General features: G+C 39.8%; 2 protein-coding genes across 6 annotated transcripts in view; both read right to left on the bottom strand.

Moving 5' to 3' along the window:
* Positions 1-7,267, bottom strand: part of GINS4 (GINS complex subunit 4) — a 14,999-nt gene extending 7,732 nt beyond the window's left edge. Inside the window, exons 1-4 of one of the 2 annotated variants that reach the window (XM_023736640.1) lie at positions 7,143-7,267; positions 6,113-6,227; positions 1,199-1,285; positions 262-375 (exon numbers count right to left, since the gene is read on the bottom strand). In XM_023736640.1, coding sequence (XP_023592408.1) covers positions 262-375; positions 1,199-1,285; positions 6,113-6,208 — 297 coding nt within the window. In that variant the 5' untranslated portion in view covers positions 6,209-6,227; positions 7,143-7,267. Of the gene's footprint in view, positions 1-261; positions 376-1,198; positions 1,286-6,112; positions 6,317-7,142 lie in introns of those variants that run through there. The other variant, XM_004382075.2, reaches the window with a different exon arrangement.
* An 11,642-nt stretch (positions 7,268-18,909) lies between these two features.
* GOLGA7 (golgin A7) overlaps positions 18,910-23,192 on the bottom strand; it is a 19,736-nt gene continuing 15,453 nt past the window's right edge. For 3 of the 4 annotated variants that reach the window (XM_004382074.2, XM_023736637.1, XM_023736639.1), the window contains one exon: positions 18,910-20,552. Coding sequence is in view for 2 of the 4 variants with exons in the window: in XM_023736637.1 (XP_023592405.1) it covers positions 20,391-20,552 (162 nt within the window). In the remaining 2 variants the exon portion in view is untranslated. The remainder of the gene's footprint in view (positions 20,553-23,192) is intronic. The other variant, XM_023736638.1, reaches the window with a different exon arrangement.

The raw sequence follows: 23,192 nt of genomic DNA, 5'->3' as shown, positions 1-23,192 counted from the left end.
GGGGGCACCATATACATAGCAGATAAACAGAATAAAAATGTGTATGGTACCCTCAGAGCTGTGCAACAGATGTTCCAGCTATGCTTCTCCAGGACGATCTCTTGCCCTCCTTATTCTTTAGCTCTTCTGATACCGGAGTCTCAGTAGTATTTTCAGGCCCTAGACTCTCCCAGGCCTCAGCTCAACTTCTTCTCCTCAGAGCTTTCAGCCTATATTAGAGACTGCATTGCTTTAATGCCCACAGCTATCTCCATGACAAACCTTCATGAGCCGACACCGCAAGTAGCTGTTAAGGACATAGCGGATCCTCTCCATCTCCATTCGATGGATGCTGACCTTCAGATCCCCCTTTTTGGCTCTCCTGAGATTTTCTTCCTATTAAAGAAGAAACCTAGGTTTAAAAAATCAAGATGTTTAAAGACTAAGGATCTTTTTTGTTCAAACTGTGTATAGCCCACAAGGACCATCATCGTTGGCAATGTTTAGGGCCTAAAGACTGTATTTCAAAGGAGAACAAAAAACTAAAAACCATCTAAGGGCTTTCATTTTACTTTTCTCTTAATTACACAAAAAATATATGACTAAGGTCTCACTATGTAAAATTTAAACAACACTCATCTACTTTTAGAAAATGACGGTTTGAATAGAATCTGAATGTGGTCACTCAGAAGGGCCCAGAAGAACTCTAACCCAATTATAAAGGCAATGATACAGCACACAGAAGAAATATCTAAGGGGTCTAAAAAGCAGTTAAAACAACAGTTGAGACACTGTAAAATATCAAAAATTTTAATGCTATTCTGAGCTGATAATTATTTAAACCCAGATCATCTAAGCCAAGGATTACAAACTCAAATGACTACAAGGGCCAGGCAGGTAAGGTATATGAGAAAGGTGGGTAGTCAGGGAGTGTGGGGAACAGGGCAGCACACAGAAAGGAGTGGCCCTTCGCTTGCTCTGGTCGACTGTTCTGGTGTAGAAATGTGGGGCCAACGATGCCAGGTCATGAGAAGCTGATATCCATATTTTTACGGGAACTATCATGCTTTGTAAATGTCGGCAGCCATTTCAGTATTTTAAAAAATACTGGGCTGGGCCGAACAAAACAGACTTGTCGTCATACCACAACCTCTCACTATGCTGACCGAACCCTTTTAGCTTTCTCTGCCTTTGTAACCCCGAGACAAGCAACTCTTACCATGTGATCTAGCTGTTCTATGACACATTCTACAATTTCAGACTTGCTTTCCAGCAGCTCTGGGGCAAACTTTTCATTCATCCAGGCCTTATGAAAAAAAAAAAGAACATCACTCACAGAGGAGCAAAATAACCCTTTGGGTTAGTACACACTCTATGAAAATCACAGATATCTTAGGCAAAGAAAGCTACTTGAAAATGCTTTGAAGACAAGCTGTTTAATGATGGCTTTTCCATTTCTTTTTTTTAGTGAGGAGGCTGTGTTCACAACCTTATATTCAACCAACATTAAAAGAAAAAAAATCACTGTTTACTTCAAAAATGTTTTAAGTATGATACCTAATGCAGACAGCAACACCACCTGGTGTTCAAACAGTACCTTTCACCAAGTAGCATTAATATTTTTTCCCCCCCCCACAGGCTACTTCCCACCAGGGGGCACTGACATCATTTCTATTTTGAGAGATGAAGTTAACACCATTTCTGTTTTGAGAGATGAAGTTAACACTTTAAATAAATCTATACATCTCTTCATTCCTGAAGCTCCAAGAATTTTAAAAATTCATCAGCATAGCATCTCTGAGAGGAAATGGATGTATTAATGATGAGAAAAAAGAGATTAATACACTAAAGGCCCAAGAATTTAAAGGATCACAGTGGAAATGGATGTTCATCTATTAAACAGTTTTGGAACAAGAGGTGAAATCCCTAATTTATGACTCAGGCCTAACTTCTTGGTACATTTTAAAAACTACGAAGGCTTAGAGAACTGAAATATCCACAGGTGACCAAGGAAAACTATACTTATCTTTCAATTACAGAAAATTTAGTTTTAGCATAGCTCAGAATTACATGCTGATCAAACTCAATTTATTCCTTTTGATTTCCTTGAGTCTGTTTCTCCAATTATCACTATCAAGACACACTATGAAATACTGGGTATGGAGGCGGGGCCAAGATGGCAGAGTAGTCAGACACTTCTGGTGGTCACTCTTACAACAAAGATGTGAAAAAACAAGTGAATCGATTATATATGACAGTCTAGGAGCCCTGAACATCAAAGGCAAAGTTGAGGAATCGGACTGAGTGGCAGGAGGAGGGAGAAATGGTTCAGAAGCAGTGAGGAGGAGACCTGACCCAGCAGGAGTTAGTGCCCTGCGGCCGGATCAGCTGGCATGCTCGGTGAGGCAGGCAGTGGTATTCTGGACACATTTTCCATGTTGGGAGAGACCGAGCAGTGGAGGGTCTGCTCAGGCCTCCAGAGCCAGTGAAAAGCGGAGCTCAGTCGGCAAAAGATAAGTACATGTGTTTCATCTACTGCAAGTATCAAAAAATACCTCATTTGGGAAGAACCTCTCTCCCATTTACCTGCTGCCTCCCTGCTCTTGCACTGGTCCTGGGCCAGCTTCAGTGACTGCCATGTCCTCTAGGCCAGAAATAGGACCCTTCACACACCCTGAGCCATTCTCCCAGCCTTGGAGAGGAACAAATTAACAAACAGGAAAAAATAATCTGCCAGCTCCCCTAAGCTGGGAGCTCATGGCAGGCACAGTTCCTTTGCCTAGGCATGAATATAAGGGGTCCACAGACTCTGAATGCCTTTCACCCCTGCCTAGACCTCTGAGCACCCAATTCAACAGCATAGGCCCTCATTAGCACAGTACAGTAGGGTATATACCTGAAGCCTAACTTCACTGTATCAGATATATGGTGGAGTGGCAGGTTCATGACATTTGATACTGCTATGCCCATTACGCAGGGTCCTCATCTACCCAAAGCAGGGGCCTGAGGACTTGTGGCTCCACCCATGCCACCTAGCTACCTGCAACAGGGGTCCAAGACTAAGTGGAGCCTTCCAGTCCTTACAGCCAACAGCAATGGGTGCTCATAGTCTGGCTGCAAAACCTACCCACGTAGGCACTCTAGGAACAGGAACAGACTTTCCTCCTAGACACTCAGGGGCAGCCATTAGCCCCCTGCCTTGCTCAGTGTGTGACCCCCTACTGTAGCCAGATACCTATGCCTACTCCAATCACCCCTGCCTGTCTAGGACTGTAGGTGAGAGCCTGCACCACACAATTGTGACCATCTGGACACCTAAGCTGAATCCATACAAGAAAAGTAAATGGACTCCTGGGCTCATGTACCTAATAACAGATCTAAACACCTGGTGACAGGACGTTAGAGCTTCAAAGGCACCAATAATCAAACTGGCTCACACGAGCAGCCTATTTGGGCATATCAAAACAAAACAAAACAAGAAGCTAGGACATAGTAAGCAAATATAAAATAAATAAATATAATAACTTATTGATGGCTCGGAGACAACAGTCAATATCAAATCACATAAAGAGGCAGACCATGATGGCTTCAGCAAGCTCCCAAAACAAAGAATCAAGAAACCTTCCAGAGGGAGAGAACTTCTTGGAGTTACCAGAGGCAGAATACAAAAGATTAAAACATAGAACTCTTCAAGAGATCAGGAAGGGTATCAGGCAAAATGCAGAACAATGCAAGGAACACACAGACAAAGCAACAGAGGAACTTAAGAAGATTACAGAAGAGCACAGTGACAAATTTAACAGGCTGCAAGAATCCACAGAGAGACAGCAAACAGAAATCCAGCCAGAAGATTAACAATAAAATTTCAGAATTAGACAACTCAATAGAAAGTCATAGGAGCATAATTGAGGCAATGGGAAGTCAGAATTAGATTGAAGCTAAAGCACTTGACACCAACTTATTTGAGGAAAAATCAGATAAGATAATTTAAAAAAATGAAGAAACCCTAAGAATTATGTGGGACTCTATCAAGAGGAATAACCTACAAGTGACTGGAGTACCAGAACAGGAGGGGATAGCAGAAAATACCGGAAGAATTGTTGAAGATTTGTTGGCAGCAAACTTCCCTGATATCGTGAAAGATGACAAGATATCTATTCAAGATGCTCATCAGACCCCACACAAGGTAGATCCCAAAAGAAAGTCACCAAGACATATTATAATCAAACTTGCCAAAACCAAAGATAAAGAGAGAATTTTAAGAGCGGCTAGGGATAAATGAAAAGTCATCTACAAAGGAGAATCAATAAGACTAAGCTTGGACTACTCAGCAGAAACTATGCAGGCAAGAAGGCAACAGGATGACATATATAAAGCCTTGAAGGAAAAAAATTTGCCAGCCAAGAATTACATATCCAGCAAAACTCTCTCTCAAATATGATGGCAAAATTACGGCATTCCCAGATAAACAGAAGTTTAGGGAATTTGTGAAAACCAAACCAAAATTACAAGAAATACTAAAGGGAGTCCTCTGGTTAGAAAATACTGGATATTGCTACTATCGTAACAAATTTTTCAAGTGCTTTAGCTTCTGTAATATTATCGCAACTAAACCAAAAACCCATTGCCATTGAGTCAATTTTGACTCATAGCAACGCTATAGGACAGAGTAGCACTGCCCCATAGGGTTTCCAAGGAGCAGCTGGTGGATTCAACCTGCCAACCTTTTGGTTAGTAGCAAGCTCTTAACTGCACTAAAAACCTAACTATAAATACAAGAGAAGAAAATAATAAAGAATATTTTTATGATTCTTCTGTAAGGATGGTCTTCTTAAATGGAACATAAAATGTTATTTACATGAAGAAAATTTTGATGAATTCGACACTATAATTTTAAATGACTGTATGATAATAAACTGAAGTAAAGTTAATACAAACAGACTGGGAAAAATAGTGCACCATATATTGCTAAAGGGTTAAAATCAAAACAACAAAGGACTACCACAACTCATCAATTAAGAAAAGCAAAAAACTCACTGGAACAATTGGCAAAGGATATATAATGGCATGCCACCAGAGAGGAAACTAACAGACCCAACCGGTATGAAAATGCTTAATCTTTTTAGTAATCAGGCAACTCAAAGTGAAACAACAATGAGATGCTATCTGCACCCATCAAATTATTGCAAATGTATAAAATTATCCTGAAAAACAACCTATATTTTCAAGTAGCGTAATGAATGAGAAAAGATCAAATTATTGTGGAGGACTTACAAAGCAGTTTTTCTTTTCAATTGGTGTTATTAAATACTGAACAGGTACAAAAGAATATGATGTACATACTAACCATGAGAACAGTGATAAAAACATCTGTGTGTGCACAATTTAGTTAAAGAATATTACCATTATTTTAGAGGTCCTTGTGCATTTCTCAGGGGCCCTGGTAGAGTGGTAGTTAAGAGTTTGACTGCTAACCAAAAGGTCAGCGGTTAAACCTACTAGCTGCTCCGTGGGAGAAAGATGTGGCAGTCTGCTTCTGTAAAGATTCACAGCCTTAGGAACCCTATTGGGCAGCTCTACTTTGTTCTATAGGGTCGCTATGAATTGGAATTGGCTCAACGGCAATGGGTTTGGCTTGGTTTGAAAGGGAGAAACAGCCCGGAAATAAAGAGAACATCTGACTCAAGAAAGTATATGAAAGGAAAAGGAAGAATAGACCAGTTTTCTCCTAAAGGTGTTACAGCACTTTCTTGTTAACCCAGACGTTCTCCAGAGAAACAGCAGATGTTTCAAGGGACTGAGGTACAGAACCTGCAAGTCCCCACCACAACACCTCTGTAACCACCACAAATACAAGTAGATCCTTAAATGTAAATACTAGTGAACTATGCTATTAAATGGGTCCAAAGCTGTTCCTTTCTGATACCACTTGAGATTTTGTTTGATATTATGAGGTTTCCAATAGATTATAGCCCTCTACTTCGTATTTCTGTGTAGACAGATGGTAACATCCAGGCCCTGTTCTCTTGAAATAAGCCTTGAATTCTATTTCTTCATTTTCTGATTCCTAAAATTTGCTCAGCTGGATTGGAGGCTAAGACTGGAGCAAGGGGATTCTGTTTGGGATGCTTACCTCCTCCAGCCTTTCAATGAGCTCTGCAGGAGTGAGGACCACCTCATCACTATCTCCATCAGAGTCTTGTCCCATGAGATCCAGTTCCTCTGCCATCTTCTCTGAAACCAGGAACCTAATGAGAATAAAAGAGTCAATATCCTGCAATATGTTTTCCATTTATTTACAAGAATACCCAATGCCTTCGAGTAGATTCCGACTGATAATGACCCTATAGGACAGAGCAGAACTGCCCCCTACAGTTTCTAAGGCTGTAAATCTTTACAAAAGCAGACTGCCACATCTTTCTCTCCCAGAGCGGTTGGTGGGTTCCAACAGCTGACCTTTTGGTTAGCAGCCGAGCTCTTAACCACTGCACCACCAGGGCTCCATTTACAAGAATAGGCAACTATATACATGGAGAAGGAAAAGTTTTATGTGAGGTTGTACAGGTTCATTAGCAGTGGCTACAGAATTCATAGGCTTTGACTTTTCAGTTCTTTGTTGCTTCCTTCAAGGTTTAGGTCAGGGATCAGTTTCTCAAAGAGGTGCCCCCTTACATCTGTTTCCCATGGTACACCTCGAATTCTACACCTATCACACCATACGATTATTCTTTTAACTGGCTTCCCAGTAGAGCTCCTTTTCATCAGGGATTGTGTGCACTTCAGTTCAAACAAGAATCGCGCATTGCTCAGGGCCTGGCACTTTTAAATGCTGGAGATACATTAACTGTGGACCCAGCGGATAGCACAGGGCTTAATTTACAACAGGCACTTAAAATTGTAGCAGGTAATCAACGCCTAATTTCCTAGAGCTTCCAGGCCCGGCGGCACCGGACTAGCTTAGGAAGTTGTGTGGGTCGGTTAGGGGGACGAGGGTTTGTCCCCGGAGCCTCAGGGAAGCTGAGCATATTTTTCCTGCCCATCTCCTCTTTCGCTTGCACCAACACAGACCATCCACTTCACCCAACACGGGTGCGTGCGCACACACGCGCGCGCAACACACACACACTCTACAGAGGTCTCACTCGGATGCTCACACGACGTACTGGGAAGCAGAGAGGCACTCCGAGGCAGCAGGCGGCAAAGACGAGGCTTGTGGGGAAGCAGCCTGGGCTCTCCCAAGGACCACCTCGAAGCGGAGGGTAAACAGAACAATTCCGGGACGGCGCCAACCCGCAGCTTTTCAGCTCCCGCGCTCCTCTCCGGCGCTTTCTGCCCTGGTTTACGTCACCGCGCATGGAGGACGCTAACCAATCACAGCCCAGGGACGGAACGGGCAACCCTCTTGACCCCGCCCGCCCTAAAGGGGCGGGGATTTGGGTTTCCGAGGTTCCCTCTCCCAGCAGTCTCCTGAAAGGAGGCGGCGGAAGGCAGCTTAGGTGTTAGTCGGGTCCACCTCGGCCGACAGCTCCGGAGCGGGGTCCCAGCTGACACCACCCAGGGCCGGTCGGAAGGGGGCGCCGCGCCACCGCGGCTGAGGAGAGCCGGTGATGTCTGCCTTCGGGCCACCGGGGTGAGTCGCTTGAGCCTTCAGATGTGGCAGCCCTAAGCCTTCCAGCCTCTCCAGCTAACGTGGAGGGGGTCAGAGAGGAGCTGTCTCGGCTGAACCCTGTCCCAGTTGCAGATTTGTGAAAAATAAATATCGTTGTTGTTTTAAGCCCCTAAATTTGGAGATGGGGGGATCTGGAGGTTGCATTAGATGACTGGGACACTAGTCTTTGAGCATAAACCCATTCTTTCATAATTCACATTACCACATAGATGTTTAACGACTTTAAAAAAAGCATTCCTTAAGTGTTATAGACTTGAGTCCAAGTATTCCTTGCATTTGATCTGGCACTAATAACATATACAGAAGGACTAATTACTTATTTTACTGATGCAGGCACTTACTTCCCTTTTCTGGTGCCAACTGCCTTCTCCAATCTTTCCCTGTTCGTCTGTAGAGGAGCTGGAGACCAGCTCAATTTCCTTACTTAGTAAAGGTGTGACTTTAAACAAGTCACTTCTCTGAGCTTCAGCTGCACCACCTGTTAGGTGAATAATATTTGTTTGCCTGAAGACAGAGAGATAAGCCAAAAATAATTTGGGGGACCCCTTTCACTTCTAAAATCTTTGATTCTAACTAATATTCACCAGACAAAGACACGAGAAGAAAATGAGTTTTACTATGTGAAAAAAAAGTATTTTAAGGAGATGTCAGGATGAAACCCTGGTGGTGTAGTGGTTAAGAGATACGTCTGCTAATTAAAAGGTTGGCAGTTTGAATCCACCAGGCACTCCTTGGAAACTCTGTGGGGCAATTCTGTCCTGTCTGATAGGGTGGCTATGAGTCAGAATCGACTCGATGGCAATGGGTTCTTTTTAATGGGTCAAAAAAGAATATATAAAGCTACCTGGCTGAAGCAGTATAAAACTGTGATGAAATGGCTGATCAAGTGGCACCATAAAATTCGGGAGGATGGGAGGAAAGACATGTCTTAAGTTACATTATGTAGACTGAAGAGAAAAATTGAGACCCCCCTGGTTCATGTACACCCACTGTCAAGAAGGTTTTTTCAGAAATAATTACACAGCCATATAAATGGAATGATATTCATTAAAACAGTCACATAAAAAAGAGAATTATATAGATTATGATAGCAGGAGGATGACGTTTGATGGTGATACATGTAGCTGCAGTACAGAATTTGTAGGAAAGTTCTGATGATTAAAAGAGCAAGATGAACATGCTAACTTGATTTTCAGACAAGTAAAACATGAAGTTAGAAATATGGCATAAGTAGGATAAAGCTATTACCCAAAGTTGAAGAGGATACAGAAAATAGTATCCTATACAGTTGAATAAAGTGGCACGTCAATGCAATCTTCAGATATTGCTCAATGAAGAAATTAACTGCAGTTACAGTCACAGCAAATGTTGTTAGATGCCATCGAGTCAGTTCCAACTCATAGTGACCCTTATGTACAACAGAACGAAACACTGCCCAATCCTGTGCCATCCTCATGATCATTGTTATGCTTCAGCCCATTGTTGCCGCCACTGTGTCAATCCGTCTCGTTGAGGGTCTTCCTCTTTTTCACTGACCCTCTACCAAGCATGATATCCTTCTCCAGGGACTGATCCCTCTTGATAACATGTCCAAAGTATGTGAGACGTAGTCTCACCATCTTTGCTTCTAAGGAGCATTCTGGTTTTACTTCTTCCAAGACAGATCTGTTTGTTGTTTTGACAGTCCATGGTATTGAGACAGATAGGGTTAACTGTGCTGGCAGAATAAAAGAGCTGTTAAAAGATTACCACAAGAAGTTGGATAAACAGGAACCACATCCTGTCAACAAAAAATAAGGTTAGAACAACCTGTGAATTACTACTTCCTCCTTAGTGTTTTTCTAGTCCCTTCCCCTTTCTTACAGGTTCCGCATGTGCAGAAGAACAAAGTACGACCACTGTTTTGGCCCACCGAAGGGGGAGTAGTAGTGCAGAAGATCAGTGCGCCTGCGCCATATCCCATTATAAGTGATGCCAAGGGCTGCTGAAGGGACTCCATCTTGAATATCAGCAGGTTCCATCTTGGATTCCAGATGCAGCACAACCTAATTAGTATGCACCGCCATTCTGAGTAGTACCCACCCCTTCAAAGAAACCCACTGAATATTCGTTGCTGTATTATCTCCCCCGAACCCATATAAGCCCTAGCTTTGCTTCCCCCTTCAAGTCAGTCTTTTGGAGAGGCATGAGCTCCTACTGACTCCTTTTACTTGTCACAGGTTAAATAAAACTGTTAGAGCTGAACCCAAAAATTGTCTCCTCTGTGTATTCTTACAAGAGAAAGACAAGGACCCATTGAGTCCGGAGGGCCTCCGTGCCCTCGGCAGTAACGGTACATTCAATATTCTTCACCAAAACCACAATTCAAAGGTGTCAATTCTTCAGTCTTCTTTATTCATCATCCAGCTTTCTCATGCATATGAGACAATTGAAAACACCATGGCTTGGGTCAGGCGCACCTTGGTCTTCAAGGTGACATCTTTGCTTTTTAACACTTTAAAGAGGTCTTTTGCAGCAGATTTGCCCAGTGCAATGCGTCTTTCTATTTCTTGACTGTTGCTTCCAAGTGTGTTGATTGTGGATCCAAGTAAAATGAAATCCTTGGCAACTTCAATATTTTCTCCATTTATCATGATGTTGCTTGTTTATCCAGTTGTGAGGATTTTCATTTTCTTTATGTTTAGGTGTAATCCATACTGAATGCTGTAATCTTTGATCTTCATCAGTAAGTGCCTCAAGTCCTCTTTACGTTGTTGGAACATCTCAATTGATATTCCATCAATTCCTGGAGCCTTGTTTTTTGCCAATGCCTTCAGTGCAGCTTGGACTTCTTCCTTAAGTACCATTGGGTCCTAATCATATGCTACCTCTTGAAGTGGTTGAACATTGACGAATTATTTTTGGTATAGTGACTCTGTGTATTCCTTACATCTTCTTTTGATGCTTCCTGTAGATAGGTACAGAAATATACACTAATTAGAATGTATATTAATAAGAATGAAGCTTTTTTAAAAAATCACTGAAGATAAAATACAAAATAAAAATATCTATACAGTATTGTAAACCTCTTTGGAGAAAGGTGCTTTCTAAATATAAGGTAATACCATCATTATTGTGAGCCATCATTACTGGGAGTCCCCAGGTGGTGGAAACAATTAAGCGCTTAGCTACTAACCCAAAGTTTGGCAATTTGAACCCACCCAGAGGTGCCTTGGAAGAAAGCCCTGCCAAACTGCTTCCAAAAGGTCACAGCCATGAAAAACTTATGGAGCACAGTTCTACTCTGACATACATGGGGCCACCATGAGTTGATATTGACTTGATGGCAACTGGTTTGGCTTGTATTTTACCATTATTATTGTTTTCACATCATCACTGCCCTAGATTATTTGGTCAACAGCTGTTTTTCACTATTCTTCTGAACACCATCACCTTCTTGGTCTCACCGCGCTAGGAACCAAGGCAATAAGTTTTGCAAAGTGTATTAGTTAAGCAAAGTTTAACCCTTGGTTTTTCTGAATAAATGAAGATTTGGACTAAGGATAGGAGAGTAAAGGGGCAGCTTGGCTTTTTAAGGAAGGCAGAAAAGTGCAAAGCTATTGGTTGGTGAATTTGTGAGTATTTTCCTGGCCAATGATTAAAACCCAATATCTTCTTGTACAGCAGGGACACTGGAAAAGTCAGGAGGCCAGGGCCAGTCTTCGATCTCTCTGACAAATGAAAAATCTCAGCAATTCATGATATCCCTAATTCCTTGCTTTCCTCTAGACTCTAGCTCCTCACTCCTTACTCTCATCTTATCTTGATTTTGGTCAAGTTAAATAAACCCATATATGCTTCCCAACAAGGATATAAACTTTTCAAAGCTCAACTTTTTAAAGCTTGGAGACGACAATTTAAAGAGTTTTAAGAGACAGAGATAATCATGTAATTTTGTAGCATCATCTAACTAAAAAGCCTGTATGAAACTTTATTGCTATATTCTTTATTTTTTCTACCTGTTCCTTTGTAGAAAGATGATGTGAACCTTCTACCATCAGTTAGGTCTTAACATAGCTCTAGTTTCTGGTGCAGACACATAAGCCCTACCTCTACCTGTGCATTTTGTTTTCTTGAGGTTAATAGGAAGATATTTTTTCTCATGACTACAGAATTAACCTCAGGAATAACAAAAAAGAGTGAATTTTCCATGGAGGGGTACTCATATCTTCTGAAAAGAGTACTGATCCAGGAAATAAAGCATTTGGCTTCAAATCCCAGCTCTAACAAAGTCTTTGCAAGCTTCGGCGAAGACCCTGTAGATGACATCTCCCTCTTTATACTAACTTTGTCAGTAAGGAAGCAGAGGCACTGATAACTGTCAAACTCTTGTACCTCCTCAAGGAAAGACAATTGATAAGATGATATTTCCTCATCCCAGAGTGTTACTAACTTACATTCTTTAACTTTTCCTCAGGGGATAGTGACCAGAACTCTTCTAGACTGGTATCTCATTGCCCTTAGTCTTTGAACAACTGTACTAAAGCAATCTGTTGGAAGATGGAGTAAAAATATCCTTAGGAAAAGCAGGGAGGATATTGGGGTACCAGTGTGATTTTAGTTGCTGAGAACAGTAGGTGCTGCTGGCTTTCTTGTAGCTCAGGGGTGTTTTCCTTGCACCCTCTTGGCTCCAGTTGTGTCAGACTACTTATGGATATGAAAGATTTTGTCTCCTTTCTCTGTACATGCTGTTCCCTCTTTCTGGGCTTCTCTCCATTTACCACTTGATGAAATCCTATTCATCCATGAAGACCCAGCTGAAATATCTCTTCCTCTGTGAAACCATCCCTAACATATCTACCCCCACTTTAGGACACCACTATACCATATGGAGCCCTGGTAGTGCAGTGGTTAAGAGCTCGGCTGATAACCGAAAAGGTCTGCAGTTTGAATCCACCAGCTGCTTCTTGGAAACCCTATTGGGCAATTCTATTTTCTCCTGTAGGGTCGCTATGAGTTGGAATTGACTCAACGGCAATGGGTTTGAAACAGGTTTATACACTCTAATATTCTGCTATAACATGTATTATGTTCTGTTGCAATTTTAACATCTCTATTTCTCCTTTTAGACTGTGAATTCTCTGAGGGTATCGCCAAAACCTAGCATTCATCCATTCATTTATTTCTTCATTCAACAGCCATCCAGTATGGTGTAGGTACTAAGGTCAAAGCAGTGACTAGGAAACACATGTCCTGTCATAAATAAATGTGATGAAGAAAAATAAAGCTGGGTAAAAGGAAGAGAATTTTGAGGGTGGGGAGATTTTCAATAAGATGTCCCCTTTGGGGACAACTCTTAGAATACAGTTTAGATTCATCTGTGTGTAGGAAATGGTTTCCCTGAGCTGAAAAAAATGCAGTAACATTTATTAAAAATTTTTCTAAGTTTCAATTTTCTAATTAGAGTTACAGAGATGGAATTACATTGCAATCATTGCCATTATTATTTTCATCTCTGCATGGAGCATCTATAAATTATACATCTCCTGTGGTGTCCACACTTTACATAGTAAAGAATAAGACACCTGGGTTAATATAGGAAAAAAATGTGAAATTTTAAATTTGTGACATGTTAAAAACTTCCTGGAATTACGTCTAGGTTCCTTGTTTTAAATAGTTCTTGCAGATTTATCACTGGGGAAAGCAGACATCTTAATTAAAAGAGTTAAAATTCACCCTCTGTCTATCAGAAGGCAGGAGGATGGGATGATTAATTATATTCCTTGTCACAAACCATTATCTGAGTGTTTTACTATTAAATTAGCTCAAAATAGATAATGTAAAAATCCCATTTTTAGAATGTCTCCAAATGATAGAAACCATTAGATTTTTCAGTTTATGTTCACTTCAGTTCAGTTATGAGAATACTTCCAGCTGAAAATACTGAAAAGTGGTCAATGAGATTGTGTTAATTGTACCCTGGAGTTGGTATTTTTTGAAACAAGAACCAGAAGCCTGGGTTCATTTGGTCTCTCAGAGCTGGTCTTGCTGTAAGAAGCTGCCATTCTGTGAGCTGCAAACTTGTTAGAATCAGTGAGATTTGGATGTGACCCACGATGCTCTGTGAAGGCTGAATTACTGTGGAGTTCTCTTTGTTTGTGGAGAAATGAAATCATAAAGTTTCCCAGTCATCCTCTCTTTGCTTCATCTTAGGCATGTTTATTTTAAGTGAGAAATTCAGCTTGACCCTGAACTTCACCCTTGACTATATGCTGCTTCTAGGCTTCGTGCATACTTGTAAGCAGGAAAAAGCCATTCCTTTTAATTTTTCACTTTTTCGGGTATAATTAGAAGTAGCAGAGCTCAGAGGCTAGTGCCTCTTGAGGATCAATGAGACCTAAGACATAAATAGGCCTGGAGGCTTAAAGGAAACTGAAACTGGAGACTTGGAACTGAAGACTTGAGTGAAATCCCAGGGGAGCGATGAGTATTGTGTCCAAATTACCAAAGTCTATCGAGAAAATGAAGATGTCAACTAGTATGCATAGTATTTAGGGTATGGTCATTTATATTGCCTGTCATGGATTGAATTATGTCCCCCCAAAAATGTGTGTATCCATTTGGCCGGGCCATGATTTCTGGTATTGTGTGGTTTTCCTATATGTTGTAAATCTGCCTCTATGATGTTAATCAGGGAAGATGGGCGGCAGTTGTGTTAGTAAGGCAGTACTCAGTGTACACGATTGGATTGTATCCTGAGGCAATGTCTTGAGATATAAAAGAGAGAAGTGAGCGGAGAGACGGGGGACCTCATATCATCAAGAAAGCAGTGCCAGGAGCAGAGCATGTCCTTTGGACCGGGGTCCCTGCACAGAGAAGCTCCTACTCCGGGGGAACACCGAAGAGAAGAAGGTTGACAAAGAGAAAAGCCTTCCCCTGGAGCTGATGCCCTGAATTTGGCCTTTTAGCCTACTTTGACTGTGAGGAAACAAACTTCTCTTCGTTAAAACCATCCACTTGTGGTATTTGTGTTATAGCAGCACTAGATGACTAATACATTGCCATTCCCTAAATATCGTGCACACCAATAATTTATATTGAATCCTAACAACTGGACCAATAAGCAACATCATGATAAATGGAGAAAAATATGGAAGTTGTTAAGGATTTCATTTTTCTTGGTTCCACAATCAAGGTCCATGGAAGCAGTAGTCAGGAAATCAAACGACGTATTGCATTGGGCAAATCTGCTGCAAAAGACTTCTTTAAAGTGTTAAAAAGCAAAGATGTCACCTTGAGGACTAAGGTGTACCTGACTCAAGCCATGGTATTTTTAATCGACTTATATGCATGCGAAAGCTAGACAATGAATAAAGAAAACCACAGAAGAGTTGATGCCTTTGAATTATGGTGTTGGCAAAGAATACCGAATATACCATGGACTGCCAGAAGAATGAACAAATCTGTTTTGGAAGAAGTACAGCCAGAATGCTCCTTAGAAATAAGGATGGCAAGACTTCATCTCATGTACTTTGGACATATTATTGGGAGGGACCAGTCACTGGAGAAGGACATCATGCTTGGTAAAGTAGAGGGTCAGCAAAAAGAGGAAGAACCTCAAGGAGATGGATTGACATAGTGGCTGCAACAGTGGGCTCAAATATAGCGATTGTTTCGATCTGTTGTACATGGGGTCGCTATGAGTTGGACCTGACTCGACAGCACCTAACAACAATTTATATTGACAAATACATGTTGTGGTTTTCATAATAAAAATATCTTTAAGCATTTGAAAAAAATATAGAAAGTAATTCGGGAGCCCTGGTGGTGCAGTGCTTGAACACTGGGCTGCTAACCACTCCTTGGAAACCCTACGGGGCAGTTCTACTCTGTCCTGTAGGGTTGCTATGAGTCGGAACTCACCTGCACCTAACAACAAACAACATGCCTGTGGTTATAATCCCATTTGGGAATGGGTTATCTTTATTATGTTAATGAGACAGGATTAGTGTAGGGTGTAATTTGAGTCAGTCTCTTTTGAGATATAAAACAGACTAAACAAGCAAGAGAGAAGCAAGCAGAGATCGGGTAAGATAGACGCCAAGACACATGTAGATTTCCAAGGAACCAGGAAGCAGAAGCTGAAAAGGATCTACCTCCAGAGCCGACAGAGAGAGAAAGCCTTTCTCTGAGCTGGCACTCTGAATTTGGATTTCTAGTGTCCTCAACTGTGAGAAAATAAATTTCTGTTTGTGAAAGCCATCCACTTGTGGTATTTCTGTTATAGCAGTGCTAGATAACGAAGACAGCTGTGTACATCAACCCTTAATTGGGAAGAAAATGTCACATTACGTCTACGTTTCTGAATTCTTATATATCACAGAATCTGAATTCCTATGGTTCGGTTGCTTGGCATTTAGTTGCTCCCAGGAGAGTAATTGCCAAAACAATCTGAATAAAAATTATTATATTATTTTCTGGCAATAAACTGGTCTGTGAAAATATGAGGTAAGAGAATATATTAAGATCAAGAACAGAAACATTAAGATCAAGAACAACAGATCTGGCAGCCTATGGACTGATTTTTAGGCCCCCTCCTTCTGCCAGTTTTTTCTTTTTCTTTTTTAAAACAAAAACAAGCAACTAACCCTTTGTAAGTGGAAAAAAAAGAAATTCTTCAAAGACAAGGTGATTTATGAACTGGAAGATTAAAGATTTCACTGTCAAGGTAGAAGTGACTACACAAAGATAAATAAGATTTCATTAGGTCAATAAATACTTGCTTTGCTTATATTAAGGAGCTCTGATGACTCAAACGGTTAAGCGCTCGGATATTAACGGAAAGTTTGGTGGTTCGAACTCACCCAGCAGCTCCGAGGGAGAAAGACCTGGTGATCTGCTTCCTTAGAAATTATGGCCAAGAAAACCCTACGGGGGCAATTTTACCCCGTCACACGGGGTCCCAATGAGTTGGAATCTACTTGACGGCACCCAGCAGCAGCAGCATTGCTCATATACTATTAAGAAACAAAATTTTACTACCATAAACTTGTTTTAACTTGACAATGACCCTTAGCCAAAAAACTTGGATTGTGTCTGGTTTAGAAAATTATTCCTCTTTTTGAAAAATGGAGGCATAAAAATTTTAAAAGTAGGTATTAAATTCCTATAGGGCTTCCTGGTTTTAGGCCGCACATCATTTGAGGTCTGCGGGAAGGACTGAGAATACAGTGCAGAAGAGCTAAACCTTTATTTTGGTCATTTAATTCTGTGTCTACTCATTTTGGAGAAAATACATGTACTGCTGGACTCTTATAACTATTCCAGAACTTAAGTGATCCAGAATCTACATCTTCTCATTCCCAACAATTTACGGCAAATTAGATGTGTATCAGACGTTTGCTATCTTCTACATGTTTTGCATACAGCAGAGTACTGTAATAAAACTCTTCAGCTTTTGTGGGGAGGAAGAATAAAATCCTTCACACCTACACATTTGCAGATTTAACAGATTTAACGTTGGTCACTATGTAATGATTATTTTTAAATATATATCTATCCTCCTTTAACCAACTACTAATGACGACAGGAACCATTTTGGCCTGTTTTCAGTTGGTACTTGTAGTCAAGGACTAGTTTCTGGTGATGTTAGATTGGAGCCCTGGTGGCGCAGTGGTTAAGAGATGTTAGATTAAAAGCGTGTTTTATTCATTTTATCTAGAGAGTGACAAGCACGTTTGTCACACCTCTTCTCATAACTGATCATACATAGAGAAACCTAGTAGCAAGAACATTAGTATAAAGCATTGTTCATGCTTTATTAGGCCCTTAGAGAACTTTGAAAAGCGGCAACTTTCTAAAAATGAATTTTATCAGAATATTAAATAAGTGAATTTGTAAGATTTAAGGAGAAATACTTTAAAAATGCTTTTTAATGACAGCTAGATTTAACATCACAATAAATTAGCAATGCCAATGACAGATACAATAATAAAAGGACATAGTGTGAGTAGGAGGCTTATTCATTATTTACATTAACTCCCTTCCTCAGAGGCTTTGGATGCAATTCCTTTCCTTTCCCTGGGCCTACTACCCCACCTTAGCTGAATATCCAATGTGTAGATACCCAGACTTCTGTATCTATAGTGTAGGCTTCAGTGATCTGAGATTCTGGAGTAACCGTTCTAAACCTGAATCAGAATCACTCAGGGAGATTTACAATACAGATTTCCAGTTCCCAGCTTCAGATTCTGGTTCATAAGGACTGCCTGGGTTAAGGCCCAGTAATCTGTCTTTAAAAACCTCTGCAGGTGATTCTGATTGTGGTCAGGTTTGGGAATTCCTGATCTAGAAATGAAAGGTCACTGGACGCAAGTAGTTACCTCTGGACAAAAACCCACTCTGATGAATATGAGCCACAGACATGTTCTCATCTCCTAGTCTTAGCACAAGCCTTTATAAGGGGAACACACTATTTGCCTTCTTAGCAAAAGCCAAAAACCTTAATAATTAAGGTGTAGTAAACTCTATTCTGAGGTTGACGTCTTGATTGTCAAGACTCTATCTCATTTATTCACTTTACATATATGTGAGCACTAATTGCCATATGTTTACACAAGTAACTCGCACCTCCTACTTGTTTGCCAACCAAGCCCGCCCCCCACCGAGGTATTTTCGTGCCACTATGCCGATTTTTTTTTTACATGTTGTTGTAAAAAAAAGTTTGTGTGGTTGGCAAATGTAGGTGTTATCTGCATAAAAATACGGTATATGTAGCACTGTGTATGAATGCTTGGGGTTGGGGATAGATGCAAAGATAAATAAACAATCTCTGCCCTTGTGGAATTTACAATCTCATTTGTTGTGGGGTGGGGTTAAGGTGAGAAAGGAGAGAAGCATGGTAAGGGGAGGGAAGTAAGTATGTAATACTCTGACCTCTTTTACATGAAATTAAAACAACAAAAAAATTTCCTCCTGAGAAAATGACTTTAGCTTATGTCAGGAGCCAGGGTTAAGAGGAATATGGAAGGAACTTAATTGAGGTTTTCTGACCTCTTTTTTGACTATTGGCTACATATGAGTATTATTTACTATTAATTTCAGTGGGTACAAATGCTAAAATTTTTATAAAGGAAAATTGGAATATAGACTATCTTATAAATTTTCTCTACAAATGCACCTCATTTAAACCTGAGCCATTAGATGATCCAAGATAATAATAACTGTGATATCTTTTTCCTAAAAAATATTCCAACCTTTTATTTCTTTCATTAAATACATTACTGGCTATTAGGGACTATGTTTTGATTTTTACCTATGGTAGCCTATCTACTCTTAAAAGATAAAGCATGTAAAAAGTTGAAAGATGTGATGTACTTTATAAAAGTAAGATGTTTGTTTAAAAATACTAAGCTACTGTACCAGTAATCTGAGTAGTATTGTCTATCTGCCAAATTTAATGCCACATCACTTACCGCTTTACCAAATCACACCAAATATGACACACAGACAATTTGTTTAAGAAAAGTTTTACTAATATGTTAATATTTCAGCAAAGTTATTGCAACGGGTTTAAAAGGCAGACAGACACACTATTATAGGCTATAAAGTAACAAAGGGGTTTTATACAATTAAAATATTACACAGACCTATGGAATTTATTAAGAACTAACAAACCCATTAAAGAAATTAAATCTGAAAGATTAAATCCAGTATTAGCACCTACAACATCTCTGATAGTAAAACTTTTAACTATTTCATTCTCTCCTAATATATTTCTTAAGTTTCTCCCAAATACAATGCTCTCAAACCCCAAAAAAGAACTAAGGGCATAAGAAGCCCTGATATTAAGAACATACAGCCAAAAGAACTAGAAATGTTGACTTAGACTTCAGAGTTTACTTGGAAATCACTTAACTTACTTTACTTGAACCAATCATAGGATTTGTGTGCACTGAATACTGTATATGAGGAAGGTCTATGATTCTTAAGGTTTGCCAGTAGGGATAGTTAAAAATTAGCAATATACAGTATTATTCCTATCAAATTTTTCTCATAAGTTATATTTATAACAAAACTATAATTAAAATATTTATTACAGTTGCTTATTACACATTCAGGGACACAGCAGGGACATTTATGTGTTTGATGGTTTAGCATCCACTTTATTGTGCTTACTTATTTTTGTGATGAAACAAGCAACACACATCACATCTTTCCAACGTTCGTGGCAATGCAATCATAACATAAAATTTTCAAAAAACAAAACGAAAAAACCTGGAAATTGCATTAAATACTGGTTTAATTAGAAATAATTGCTATAATAAAACAAATAACATTATACATCATTTTTCCAATGAGCTTCAGTTAGAGAAAACGAACAGCAGAAATACTAGATCTCAAGATCTGAGTCATGGCAAAACCGGTAGTTCCTTGAGATCTGGGAGATGCATTAGCAAAATCATGGACACAGCCTATCCCTCACCAAAATGTAGAGAAAAAGCATTGTATTAATCTGGAGGAATAAGGCTGAACACTGACTGAAATATGACTCATTGAAGTCTAAAGCCACCTGGGAACCTGGCCCAAGGAACAAAGTGAACCCAATGGTGGCAGATAAAAAGTAAATTTGCATTGGGTTGACCAACAGCATATTAAATGCTTTGAATCGAGAAGTGAAATGCTTCATTTGTGTTTTGCAGAAACTAACCAAAAGATTACAGAGTCCTGCACAATTCAGAGACGCAAAGTGGATGCTGAGCGGCTAGAGGTCACCCCAGGCGCAGAATTTTAGAAAGTTAGTCCTTGGAGTAAATGGCACCATGGCTCTGGCAGCAGATACAAAGGAATGATGCTCTGGAGAGGAGGTAGGGGACACTCTGCGTTCGGCCAGTGGATACATGAGGGTCCCAGCTTGAGGTGGGATCTATAATGAGAGGGGAAAAGTAAAGACTTTAGAAAGAGACGTTAAAAATAACCTTTTAAAATCTCTTATACCAACCAATAGCTCATGATTATGTGGGTTATATTTGATTAGTCTAGGGTTCTATTTAATAAAATACTTGGACCTATACTGCATGCTTAAGTGAGCATATAGCTCAACAGTCTAGAAATCCAAGCCCTGTATACTTAAATCTCTGACCAGTCATGTCACAGAGGTAGAGTGGCAGACTTCGAAGCCAGAATGCCTCAACTGTAATCCTGGTTCCGCTACCTACTAGTTGTTTCACCTTGAACAAGTAACTTCCCTGTGCCTCAGTTTCCTCATCTGAAAAACAGGGATAACAGTATCTACTTGTACGGTTGTTGCGACGATTCAAATCAAGCATTTAGAACAGTGCTTGACACATAGTAAGTGCTAACGTTATTTTTATTATCACTAATTTATTATGATAGAATAATCATACATTGCATTTTTTAAATAAGAAAGAAAATCTTGATACAGAAAGAAAACATGATCAGTCTAGCTAACAGTGTGACTATAAAGATGTGACTAATATCTGCAGGGTAGTAAAAAAATTAAATTTAAAAAGAGCAATATATTTTTGCTTAAAGCTTTTTTCTTTTAATAAAGGCCATCCCCATGTTTGTGTACACTTGTTAAATCATTAACTTAATTCCCATATAATGCTTCAACCTGCGGACACTTTGCAGACTTGAGAAAAAACGGCAGAAGTGAATTAATTATTCTTACGGCTTCTCCCCTACTCTAAAATCTCAGCCCACACCAGATCCTGGGCTGATGAAGACACAGCTCTGAAAACTAAATTGTGTTGAACAAAAATATTTGCATTCATGAAACTATCCAGAAGTTCCTAATGTAAATCTTTCCTATTTCAAAATTTCACAGTTGTTTGAACATTGATAGATTAGCCTCTGGTGTGTAATTGCTCAAAACCCCACACCACCTCAGAAAAACATTCTATGTAGCAATAATAGCTGCAAAATGAGTCATGACAAATGGATTGTGCCAAGTCAACGCAGCTGCAATTGATAAAACAAACTTATTCCAATGGCATGTAACAAAAACCACACATGAGGTTCCTGATTGCTCGTTTGAGATATATCAGCTTGGAAATTGTACATAGGAAAGTAACACTAAGTGTTCCAAAACAAAGTCTTTTTAAAGAAATAAACATATGGTAGGGAATGTTATTAAATCTTTAGCTTTCAAGAATTCAGGTGACACATTCACTAATGCTAAAAGAAGGCGGTTTTGAAATGTTGGTCGGTTTGCAGGATTCAATAAACGGTACAAAAGCAGATAAAATGCTTTAAAAAAGTATTGAAACAGAAAACAAGGGAACATAATCTGCTGGATTATGTTCCTACTGCTACAAGTATACTTAGAGTATATGAAAGTATACAGTGTCAAAAGCAAGGGTTTTACAGTTAATCAGATTGGGTTCATATCCCAATACTGTACTTATTAGCTATGTGACCTTGAGAATATCATTTAATCTACTTGCACCTCAGTTTGCTCATCTGTAAAGTGGGGTAAATACTTTGCAGGGTTCTTGTGAGAATTAGAAATACTATATGCACAATAGCTGGCACATAGTCAGTGCCCCTGAATGGTAGCTATCATTATTGCTGCTCTGGGAAGGAGTATGTCTGCTTTGGTACATTCTGTCTCTGTGCTGCCTGTTAATTAGTGATACACACCTGCAAACAAAGTCAATTACAAAAGGTGCAGCAGCAGAACAGTATCTACAGAAAGATTTCATGACTGAAATTGACAGAAACAGTGAAGTACTATTTTCTGCTGCTTAGAAGGCTGTGCTGAAGTACTACGGCTTCAAGAACTTTGAAACTAGTTCCAGAATGTCACAACATGACTCTGCATATAGATTCCCAGCTGTTGTTAGGTGCTGTGGAGTCAGTTCCGACTCACAGCGACCCCATGTACAACAGAATGAAACACTGGCCAGTCCTGCGTCATCCTCAGAATCGTTGTAATGTTTCAGCCCATTGTTGCAGCCACTGTGTCAATCCATCTTGCTGAGGGTCTTCCTCTCTTTCACTGACCCTCTACCAAGCATGATGTCCTTCTCCAGGGACTAGTCCCTCCTGATAACATGTCCAAAGTATGTGACAGTAAGTTTCGCCATCCTTGCTTCCAAGGAGCATTCTGGCTGTACTTCTTCCAAGACAGATTTGTTCATTTTTCTGGCAGTCCATGGTATATTTAATATGCTTCACCAACACCATAATTCAAATGCATTAATTCTTCTAGATTCCTATTATTAACTAATTTGTTTCTCACTTATTCAAGAGCATTATATGGATATATAACAACATAAACATTCTAAACAAAGGAATGAAATTTACGGTTCTACCCACTAGGTTAGGTTTCTTCTCAAGGCTCTGAAGCCATTTAAATATAATAAATGAAATATTCAGAATCTCTCTATTCCCTTCTGAAATGTTCCTTTGGTTATTAAAGCCATTTCATATAAGAGGGAATGGGAAATCTCTGAAAGGATCCTTATATATGCAAAATTAAACTACTTAAATGCCTGACAGTTTTGAAATATTAAAACAAAACAAATACCTCCCGCCCCCC

Source organism: Trichechus manatus, unplaced genomic scaffold, assembly GCF_000243295.1.
Source record: "Trichechus manatus latirostris isolate Lorelei unplaced genomic scaffold, TriManLat1.0 scaffold00090, whole genome shotgun sequence".
Classification (NCBI taxonomy): domain Eukaryota; kingdom Metazoa; phylum Chordata; class Mammalia; order Sirenia; family Trichechidae; genus Trichechus; species Trichechus manatus.
Note: the sequence above shows the minus strand (reverse complement) of the source record. Positions and strands in the feature narration are given on the sequence as shown.